Source organism: Rhinoderma darwinii, unplaced genomic scaffold, assembly GCF_050947455.1.
Source record: "Rhinoderma darwinii isolate aRhiDar2 unplaced genomic scaffold, aRhiDar2.hap1 Scaffold_590, whole genome shotgun sequence".
Lineage (NCBI taxonomy): Eukaryota > Metazoa > Chordata > Amphibia > Anura > Rhinodermatidae > Rhinoderma > Rhinoderma darwinii.
The window spans coordinates 100,092-113,000 of NW_027464144.1; the positions used below are offsets into that span (position 1 = coordinate 100,092).

General features: G+C 45.4%; 1 protein-coding gene across 1 annotated transcript in view; it reads right to left on the bottom strand.

Annotated features, from left to right (window-relative positions):
* Positions 1 to 926: 926 nt before the first annotated feature.
* The window catches only part of STARD10 (StAR related lipid transfer domain containing 10), a 38,176-nt gene continuing 26,193 nt past the window's right edge, over positions 927 to 12,909 (bottom strand). The window contains exons 4-6 of the mRNA XM_075848966.1: positions 5,907 to 6,024; positions 5,694 to 5,746; positions 927 to 1,657 (exon numbers count right to left, since the gene is read on the bottom strand). Of these exons, the coding sequence (XP_075705081.1) occupies positions 1,430 to 1,657; positions 5,694 to 5,746; positions 5,907 to 6,024 (399 nt within the window). The 3' untranslated portion in view covers positions 927 to 1,429. The remainder of the gene's footprint in view (positions 1,658 to 5,693; positions 5,747 to 5,906; positions 6,025 to 12,909) is intronic.

The following is a 12,909-nucleotide window of genomic DNA, read 5'->3' on the forward strand; positions in this document are numbered from 1 at the left end:
TGCGGAGTCCTATGGGATGCGTATACAATGCGGAGTCCTATGGGATGCGTATACAATGCGGAGTCCTATGGGATGCGTATACAATGCGGAGTCCTATGGGATGCGTATACAATGCGGAGCTCTATATGAGGAGTATACAATGCAGAGCTCTATATGAGGAGTATACAATGCGGAGTCCTATGTGATGAGTACATACATATATATATATATATGGTCCCTTTTCTTGAAGGGGTTGCAGCTCTTCTCAATATTAGGGTGCTGTAGGGATGGAGGTCCGAGAAGCAGAGTTATGAGGGGCTGTTTGCAGGGTCCTCACACTGTAGTGGTCTCTGTGCTGCTGTGACATGGAGGGGACCCTGCGGTCACTGGGGAGGGTCTTTCTCTGGCATTATGGATATGATTACCCCCCCTGTTATGTTAGTTTAGGGCCAGGAGGTGGCGCTTTTCCCCTCATAGACAAGTGATCAGACGAACATCATTCTGCGAGTTGTCATGGAAACGGTTTGACAGCTTTCCAGATAACAAGAGCAATTCCTCCTCTCCCCACAAGGTCAGTATTAACCACTCGTGAGCCGGCAGAACGTGACGTACAGGACGTGAGGTGAAAACATGACATCATCCTGTCCACGTATGGCACATGAGGAGTGATGTCATCAGTATCACCGTGCATCTCCATGGGTGAGGCCCCCCCTATACAGTCCCTGGGGCCTTACATTGTGACTATTTGCTAGCCAAATTGGACAGCTAAGTGGCATGTTGCTGTTCTTTAGTTGAGACTTATACTCTAGTCGCATCCAGAGCTGCAGTAGCAATTGTGTTGGCTCCCAGTGTTGCAGCTAGGGAGGAGGTCCAACAGGTCTGGACCCCCAAAGGAACATTATTACTTCTCAGAGTGACTGGTAAAGAGAAGAAAAAAACTAATCACGTTATTAAATAAGAATACATTTTTAATATTTCTATGGTGACCAGAGGTATCGGTTGGCGCTGCCACATCCACGCGGCCGGTGCCATCTGCTGCCCGTCATGAAGTCACGTGTACATTCTCCGGTCTACATGACGCACAGTTATCTCGGAGACGCCGCGGCCAGAAACACAATCACAAAAGAGACAACGGAAACATGAAATTCTCCTAAAACAAATATCAGCAGAATCCGGTTCTCCGGCCGTTACAGCGTTAGACGGCGACACGCACTCATGTGACCAGATCCGGAGCCCCATCATCTGCTCTCCCAGTGAAGTAGTTACTGACACACAGGAACAAAACACAAGTACAACCCGACACCTTTGGGTTTGATACAAAATCAATTTTTTCTTTTAAAACCTACTACCCCTCCCCCCACCTGGTCCTTCACTGGCTCCACATCCATAGAGATGGGGACCTGTGGGGTCCCCATAATGGTATCAAGAGTCTGGCCCGGGGTCTGTGGCCTCAGTTGACGCTGTCCTCGTCGCTGCCCTCCCCCCGGTCATCCTTGGTCTCTGCCACACAACTCTCATCAATATTCTCCAGAGAGTCGGCGTGCTGGACGGACACCTCCGAGAGGCTGATGGTCGGGAGATTGCTCTGCTCAGGGTAAAGCCACGGCTTATGTTGGGGGTTATGCTTCTTCTTCCAGTCCGGATACTTCACCGAGGCCTTATACATCTTCTTCATGGCCTAGTGACAGATAAGATTAGTGAATAAAAACTCCATCACCCGACCCTATTCTGTTACCCCAATACCCCACCAAACCATCCCACCCCAATACCCCACCAAACCATCCCACCCCAATACCCCTCCAAACCATCCCACCCAATACCCCACCCAACCATACTACCCCAAAGCACCAACTAACCATCCCACCCAATACTTCACCCAACCATCCCATTCCAATACTTCACCCAACCATCCCACCCAATACTTCACCCAACCATCCCACCCAATACTTCACCCAACCATCCCACCCCAAAGCACCAATTAACTATCCCACCCGAAAGCACTAACTAACCATCCCACCCCAAAGCACCAACTAACCATCCCACCCAATACTTCACCCAACCATCCCATTCCAATACTTCACCCAACCAACCCATCCCAATACCCCACCTAACCATCACACCCAATACTTCCCCCAACCATCCCACCCAATACTTCACCCAACCATCCCACCCCAAAGCACCAACTAACCATCCCACCCCAAAGCACTAACTAACCATCCCACCCCAAAGCACCAACTAACCATCCCACCCAATACCCCACCCAATACCCCACCCAACCATCCCACCCAACCATCACACCCCACTACCTCAACCAACCATCCCACCCCAAAGCACCACCCAACCATCCCATTCCAATACTTTACCCAACCATCCCATGCCAATACCCCACCCAACCATCCCACCAAATACTTCACCCCACTACCTCACCTAACCATCCCACCCCAAAGTACCACCCAATACCTCAGCTAACCATCCCACCCCAATGCCTAACCCAACCATCCCGCCCCAATACCCCAACCATCCCGCACCAATACCCCACCCAACCATCCCAAACGCCCCAATTCCCCACCCAACACTTCACCCCACTACCTCACCTAACCATCCCACCCCAAACCACCACCCAACTATCCCACCCGATACTTCACCCAACCATCCCAATACCTAACCCAACCATCCCATCCCAATACCCCACCCAACCATCACTCCCCACTCCCTCACCTAACCCTCCCACCCGAAAGCACCAACTAACCATCCCAGCCAATACTTCACCCAACCATCCCAATACCCCACCCAACCATCCCAATAAATAACCCAACCTTCACTTCCCAATACCCCACCCAACCATCACACCCCAAAGCACCAACTAACCATCCCACCCAATACTTCACCCAACCATCCCACCCAATACTTCCCCCAACCATCCCACCCAATACCTCACCCAACCATCCCGCCCCACTACCTCACCCAACCAACCCACCCCAAAGCACCACCCAATACTTCCCCCAACCATCCAATCCCAATACTTCACCCAACCATCCCAATACTTTACCCAACCATCCCATCCCGATGCCTAACCCAACTATCCCACCCCAAACATCCCACCCCAATACCCCACCCAACCATCACACCCAACCATCCCACCCCAAAGCACCCCCCAACCATCCCACCCAATACTTCCCCCAATCATCCAATCCCAATACTTCACCCAACCATCCTATCCCAATACTTTACCCAACCATCCCGATGCCTAACCCAACCATCCCACCCAATACTTCACTCCACTACCTCACCTAACCATCCCACCCCAAAGCACCACCCAATCATCCCACCCAATACTTCACCCAACTATCCCACCCCAATATCTAACCCAACTATCCCTCCCCAAACATCCGCCCCAATACCCCACCCAACCATCACACCTCACTACCTCACCCAACCATCCCACCCCAAAGCACCACCCAACCATCCCACCCAATACTTCCCCCAACCATCCCACCCAATACCTCACCCAACCATCCCACCCAATACCCCACCCAACCAGTCATCACACCCCACTACCTCACCCAACCAACCCACCCCAAAGCACCACCCAATACTTCCCCCAACCATCCAATCCCAATACTTCACCCAACCATCCCAATACTTTACCTAACCATCCCATCCCGATGCCTAACCCAACCATCCCACCCAATACTTCACCCCACTACCTCACCTAACCATCCCACCCAATACTTCCCCCAACCATCCAATCCCAATACTTCACCCAACCATCCCCTCCCAATACTTCACTCAACCATCGCAATACTTTACCCAACCATCCCATCCCGATGCCTAACCCAACCATCCCACCCAATACTTCACCCCACTACCTCACCTAACCATCCTACCCCAAAGCACCACCCAACCATCCCACCCAATACTTCACTAAACCATCCCAACCCGATACCTAACCCAACTATCCCACCCCAAACATCCCGCCCCAATACCCCACCCAACCATCCCAAAGCACCACCCAACCATCCTGCCCCAATACCCCACCCAACCATCCTGCCCCAATACCTAACTCAACCATCCCACCCCAAAGCACCACCCAACTATCCCATCCCAAAAGCATTATCCAACTATCCCACCCCAATACCTAACCCAACTATCTCACCCCAAACATCCCACCCCAATACCCCACCCAACCATCCCAAAGCACCACCCAACCATCCTGCCCCAATACCCCACCCAACCATGCTGCCCCAATACCCCACCCAATCATCCTGCCCCAATACCCTACCCAACCATCCTGCCCCAATACCCTACCCAACCATCCTGCCCCAATACCCTACCCAACCATCCTGCCCCAATACCTAACTCAACCATCCCACCCCAAAGCACCACCCAACCATCCCACCCAATACTTAACCCAACCATCCCATCCCAATACTTCACTCAACCATACCAATACTTTACCCAACCATCCCATCCCGATGCCTAACCCAACCATCCTATCCCAATACCCCACCCAACCAATACTTCACCCCACTACCTCACCTAACCATCCCACCCCAAAGCACCACCCAACCATCCCACCCAATACTTCACTAAACCATCCCACCTCGATACCTAACCCAACTATCCCACCACAAACATCCCGCCCCAATACCCCACCTAACCATCCCAAAGCACCACCCAACCATCCTGCCCCAATACCTAACTCAACCATCCCACCCCAAAGCACCACCCAACTATCCCATCCCAAAAGCATTATCCAACCATCCCACCCCAATACCTAACCCAACTATCCCACCCCAAACATCCCGCCCCAATACCCCACCCAACCATCCCAAAGCACCACCCAACCATCCCAATACCCCACCCAACCATCCTGCCCCAATACCCCACCCAACCATCCTGCCCCAATACCTAACTCAACCATCCCACCCCAAAGCATTATCCAACCAGCCCACCCCAATACTTCACTTAACCATCCCATCACAAACATTGCCCAACCATCCCGCCCCAAATCTCCAACCAACCGTTCCACCCTGATACCACACCCAAACATCTTACCCCAATACCCTACCAAACCATCCCACCCCAATACCCTACCAAACCATCCTGCCCCATTACCTATGTCCCTGGCGCCAGTGCTGGCATGTCACTGACAATGAGCAGTAGGACCAATAGTGTGTCCATGGAGACAAATAAATCCTATAAGGTCAGCGGGAATACGATCTGTAGGTTGGGACTGTTATCCAATGTTAAGTTGTCTAATCTGACTGAGGGAAGTTCTATAATAATGAATGAGTTTGGACTGGTCCATCGGAAAACGGCTTCCGAGTCTTAGTTGCTCAACTCCCCTATTGATGAGCCTGAGATCTTGACTTGGATGTTGGCGACTTTGGACACGGCTTATGACTGAACAGGTCCCATAACATCGGGGGTAGGTGGGGGTCCCAGCAGCTTTTACTACAAGTACTCAGTATTACTACGCCAACTGGGCATCCATAGAATGTACACATGTCAACGGTGTAAAAGAGTTGCCCTTCACATCGGCTCTGTGCCCTGGCTAACCAAAGAGGTGACAAATGGGGGACCCTGCACTATTTTCCCTAAATGTCCTAATAACGAGTGTGGTTCTGTGAAGCCCAAAGGACCAAATGTAAAAATTAATCCGACTCCCGCAAGAACTCGGAACCTCAACATCACCACCGCCCATCACTCACCTTTGGAGCCAGAAACTGAGAGGACTTGTTCACGACCCACTTCGGTAAAGAACCTGCAGAAGAGAGAACAGAGATAAGGGAACATGTCCTCACATAGGGGCCCCCAGACCCAGTGGTGGCCCTCAGTGACCTCGGAAGCCCCCGGACATACATTTCCCCTATTAAGATGATCACTCCCAACATCCCCTGCCGCTGGTCATGTGTGTCACTCACCTCTAGGGTCCACCTGGGCCAGGTAGATGAGGGTACATTTGTTGGAGCCCCCTCCCTGGATGAGGTAGCCAGTCTGGATGGACACTGCTCTCACCAGGTCCTTTTTGGGGGGATATTTCTGTAACGAAACGTCAGAAGTGAAGTTGTAAAATCTTCAGTGTCAACGAATTAAGGATTTGGTTTATTAAGGATTTGGTTTATTTAAGGTGACGCTTTAAACACCTTTGTACAGTTTACACTTTTAGTCACAGGTGTAACTTGTGTCCTGATCTTTTGTTACATCCTATCTTGTATACTCCAGTCACATCGAGAGCTGCATTCAAAACGGGTTTCCGGTTAACTCTCAGGTAAACAGTAAGTTACTGCTGCAGTGTCTGTACAGGTCATGCACTGCTGTGCTGTATTTTGGGAGATGTGGTGTTACTTTACACAGTACAGTAATCTGAACAAGACAAAGAAACAAACTCTTACAGAAGGTGGACCAGGATACTGAGCATTATATCAGCTCAATTAGAGGTAGTACCCCCATAATAGTTCCAGGATCAGTATCCCCATAACACATATGGCTGTCAGTACATTCCGGTTAGATCACATGTAGCAAGCAGCATATTTGTAACTGCAGCTCTGGATGTGATTGGAGTATAATCATGATGTAACGGATGGATCAGTACCAGATAAGTAAAGGATTTGCACAGCGTCTCCGCGTTCTATGGAGATGACGTCTGGATGTAGATTGTAAAGCAACGTCACAGACAAGTAAAGACCCGGCGCGCCTTCTCCATGGTCCGGATATAGGTGCCGGCTGCTCCATCCCAACACTCAACGCCGTCTCCACTTACTCTGGGAGTGTCTATAGAGGGACGACAACTCGTGACGATAACCTGCCGTGGTAACAGACCTGTGTATATATATATATATAGTGTGACGATAAAGAGTGCACACAGAGGGGGCCGTACAGTGCACACAGAGGGGGCCGTACAGTGCCCACAGAGGGGGCCGTACAGTGCACACAGAGGGGGCCGTACAGTGCACACAGAGGGGGCCCTACAGTGCCCACAGAGGGGGCCCTACAGTGCCCACAGAGGGGGCCGGACAGTGCCCACAGAGGGGGCCGGACAGTGCCCACAGAGGGGGCCGGACAGTGCCCACAGAGGGGGCCGGACAGTGCCCACAGAGGGGGCCGGACAGTGCCCACAGAGGGGGCCGGACAGTGCACAGATCGTATATTCAATGCCTAGAGACATAGGGGGAGATTTAAAAGCAAAATCCACCAAAATTCTAGCTCAAACTGCGCAAAAAAAACGCATTCATACACGCCAAGCGCCAAACACCTCACTCTAAAGTTTTGAAAAGTGTCTAGAAAAAAGGAGCGAGTGTAGGTGTAGAGTGAACCAGCGATAAAGTGGCGTAAGGAAGAGAAAAGTGTCCAGCAAAATGCGCCAAATTTATCAAACAGCGGGCGCCAACGTGATTCATTTTGTGCAGCTTCCGCCTGTTTAGGACAGTATTGACAAATCTCCCCCACAGGGCAAACAGTGCCCATACCCAGGCGTATCATACATTCCCAGAGTGCTGTACTATGACTGGCGCCAGAGTGTTGTAAAGCGCCACAGTCAAATCATGCCCACACAGTGCCAGAGGCCTGGCATTACTATACAGACTTAGTTATACAGCGATACATACTGCCATACAGTCCTCGCGCGCCGCCATACAGTCCTCGCGCGCCGCCATACAGTCCTCGCGCGCCGCCATACAGTCCTCGCGCGCCGCCATACAGTCCTCGCGCGCCGCCATACAGTCCTCGCGCGCCGCCATACAGTCCTCGCGCGCCGCCATACAGTCCTCGCGCGCCGCCATACAGTCCTCGCGCGCCGCCATACAGTCCTCGCGCGCCGCCATACAGTCCTCGCGCGCCGCCATACAGTCCTCGCACGCCGCCATACAGTCCTCGCATACCGCCATATTTATTATCGCCATACTGTGCCCACGTACGGTGAGATATTTTAAGAACAGAAAAAAATAGTGGCAATATTGTGCCAAACACAACAAGAGGCTCCGCACTTCACCAGTCAGGACATCGCACGAGCAGCAGATGTCACTTACTGAGCCCCCGGGATATAACCGCGCTGCGGAGTGCCACGTAACCGCTCAACTACTCCAACCAGACACGGCGCGGCCGCCGCACAATAAAGAACCAACATCTTCTATCCCCGGCTGCAACACATCAATCATGTTATTTATATGACAAGCTGCGATTGAAAGTGACCTCGATTTATACCGGGAATTCAGAGCCGGAGCGATCCCAATACGAGAAAACACGACAAGAAAACACGCCACGCGCCGCAAAGACGAGATCGACATCTGTGTTTATCTAGAAATATCTGACAGAACGAAACGAGCAGAAAACTAACCCCGAGGATCAACACGGCACCGAACACTGATATACCAGCCGCACATATAGAATTATATACAGGAGATACCCAGGTTATACCAGCCGCACATCTAGAATTATATACAGGAGATACCCAGGTTATACCAGCCGCACATATAGAATTAAATACAGGAGATACCCAGGTTATACCAGCCGCACATATAGAATTATATACAAGAGATACCCAGGTTATACCAGCCGCACATATAGAATTATATACAGGAGATACCCAGGTTATACCAGCCGCACATCTAGAATTATATACAGGAGATACCCAGGTTATACCAGCCGCACATATAGAATTAAATACAGGAGATACCCAGGTTATACCAGCCGCACATATAGAATTATATACAAGAGATACCCAGGTTATACCAGCCGCACATATAGAATTAAATACAGGAGATACCCAGGTTATACCAGCCGCACATCTAGAATTATATACAGGAGATACCCAGGTTATACCAGCCGCACATATAGAATTATATACAGGAGATACCCAGGTTATACCAGCCGCACATCTAGAATTATATACAGGAGATACCCAGGTTATACCAGCCGCACATCTAGAATTATATACCAGCCGCACATCTAGAATTATATACAGGAGATACCCAGGTTATACCAGCCGCACATCTAGAATTATATACAGGAGATACCCAGGTTATACCAGCCGCACATCTAGAATTATATACAGGAGATACCCAGGTTATACCAGCCGCACATCTAGAATTATATACAGGAGATACCCAGGTTATACCAGCCGCACATCTAGAATTATATACAGGAGATACCCAGGTTATACCAGCCGCACATATAGAATTATATACAGGAGATACCCAGGTTATACCAGCATGCTCCATATCACTATATACAAGAAGATGTATAACTTATACCAGCTGTACATATATAATTATATACAGGATATACCCAGGTTATACCAGCATGCTCCATATCACTATATACAAGAAGATGTATCACTTATACTAGCTGTACATATATAATCATATACATAAGATACCCAGGTTATACCAGCGTCCTCCATATCACTATATACAAGAAGATGTATAACTTATACCAGCTATACATATATAATTATATACAGAAGATACCTAGGTTATACCAGCATGCTCCATATCACTATATACAAGAAGATGTATAACTTATACCAGCTGTACATATATAATTATATACAGAATATACCCAGGTTATACCAGCATGCACCATATCACTATATACAGGAATATGTATCACTTATACCAGCTGTACATATATAATCATATACATAAGATACCCAGGTTATACCAGCATGCTCCATATCACTATATACAGGAAGATGTATAACTTATACCAGCAGTACATATATAATTATATACAGAAGATACCCAGGTTATACCAGCATGCTCCATATCACTATATACAAGAGGATGTATAACTTATACCAGCTGTACATATATAATTATATACAGAAGATACCCAGGTTATACCAGCATGACCATATCACTATATACAAGAAGATATATAACTTATACCAGCTGTACATATATAATTATATACAGAAGATACCCAGGTTATACCAGCATGCTCCATATCACTATATACAAGATGATGTATAACTTATACCAGCTGTACATATATAATTATATACAGAAGATACCCAGGTTACACCAGCATGCTCCATATCACTATATACAAGAAGATATATAACTTATACCAGCTGTACATATATAATTATATACAGAAGATACCCAGGTTATACCAGCATGCTCCATATCACTATATACAAGAAGATATATAACTTATACCAACTGTACATATATAATTATATACAGAAGATACCCAGGTTATACCAGCATGCTCCATATCACTATATACAAGAAGATATATAACTCATACCAGCTGTACATATATAATTATATACAGGAGATACCCAGGTTATACCAGCATGCTCCATATCACTGTATACAAGAAGATGTATAACTTATACCCGCTGTACATATATAATTATATACAGAAGATACCCAGGTTATACCAGCATGCTCCATATCACTATATACAAGATGATGTATAACTTATACCAGCTGTACATATATAATTATATACAGAAGATACCCAGGTTATACCAGCATGCTCCATATCACTATATACAAGAAGATGTATAACTTATACCAGCTGTACATATATAATAATATACAGAAGATACCCAGGTTACACCAGCATGCTCCATATCACTATATACAAGAAGATGTATAACTTATACCAGCTGTACATATATAATTATATACAGAAGATACCCAGGTTATACCAGCATGCTCCATATCACTATATACAAGAAGATGTATAACTTATACCAGCTGTACATATATAATTATATACAGAAGATACCCAGGTTATACCAGCATGTTCCATATCACTATATACAAGAAGATGTATAACTTATACCAGCTGTTCATATATAATTATATACAGGAGATACTCAGGTTATAACAGCATGCTCCATATCACTATATACAAGAAGATGTATAACTTATACCAGCTGTACATATATAATTATATACAGAAGATACCCAGGTTATACCCACAAGCTCCATATCACTATATACAGGAAGATGTATAACTTATACCAGCTGTACATATATAATTATATACAGAAGATACCCAGGTTATACCAGCATGCTCCATATCACTATATACAAGAAGATGTATAACTTATATCAGCTGTACATATATAATTATACACAGAAGACACCCAGGTTATACCAGCATGCTCCATATCACTATATACAAGAAGATGTATAACTTATATCAGCTGTACATATATAATTATACACAGAAGACACCCAGGTTATACCAGCATGCTCCATATCACTATATACAAGAAGATGTATAACTTATACCAGCTGTACATATATAATTATATACAGAAGATACCCAGGTTACACCAGCATGCTCCATATCACTATATACAAGAAGATATATAACTTATACCAGCTGTACATATATAATTATATACAGGAGATACCCAGGTTATACCAGCATGCTCCATATCACTATATACAAGAAGATGTATAACTTATACCAGCTGTACATATATAATTATGTACAGGAGATACCCAGGTTATACCAGCATGCTCCATATCACTATATACAAGAAGATGTATAACTTATACCCGCTGTACATATATAATTATATACAGGAGATACCCAGGTTATACCAGCATGCGCCATATCACTATATACAAGAAGATGTATTACTTATACCAGCTGTACATGTATAATTATATACAGAAGATACCCAGGTTATACTAGCATGCTCCATATCACTATATACAGGAAGATGTATAACTTATACCAGCTGTACATATATAATTATATACAGAAGATACCCAGGTTATACCAGCATGCTCCATATCACTATAAACAAGAAGATGTATAACTTATACCAGCTGTACATATATAATTATATACAGAAGATACCCAGGTTATACCAGCATGCTCCATATCACTATAAACAAGAAGATGTATAACTTATACCAGCTGTACATATATAATTATATATAGAACATACCCAGGTTATACCAGCATGCTCCATATCACTATATACAAGAAGATGTATAACTTATACCAGCTGTAAATATATAATTATATACAGAAGATACCCAGGTTATACCAGCATGCTCCATATCACTATATACAAGAAGATGTATAACTTATACCAGCTGTACATATATAATTATATACAGAAGTTGCCCAGGTTATACTAGCATGCTCCATATCACTATATACAAGAAGATGTATAACTTATAGCAGCTGTACATATATAATTATATACAGAAGATACCCAGGTTACACCAGCATGCTCCATATCACTATATACAAGAAGATGTATAACTTATACCAGCTGTACATATATAATTATATATAGAAGATACCCAGGTTATACCAGCATGCTCCATATCACTATATACAGGAAGATGTATAACTTATACCAGCTGTACATATATAATTATGAACAGGAGATACCCAGGTTATAGCAGCATGCTCCATATCACTATATACAGGAAGATATATAACTTATACCAGCTGTACATATATAATTATATACAGAAGATACCCAGGTTATACCAGCATGCTCCATATCACTATATACAAGAAGATGTATAACTTATACCAGCTGTACATATATAATTATATACAGAAGATACCCAGGTTATACCAGCCTGCTTCATATCACTATATACAAGAAGATGTATAACTTATACCAGCTGTACATATATAATTATATACAGAAGATACCCAGGTTATACCAGCCTGCTCCATATCACTATACACAAGAAGATGTATAACTTATACCAGCTGTACATATATAATTATATACAGAAGATACCCAGGTTATACCAGCATACTCCATATCACTATATACAGGAAGATGTATAACTTATACCAGCTGTACATATATAATTATATACAGAAGATACCCAGGTTATACCAGCATGCTCCATATCACTATATACAAGAAGATGTATAACTTATACCAGCTGTACATATATAATTATATACATAAGATGCCCG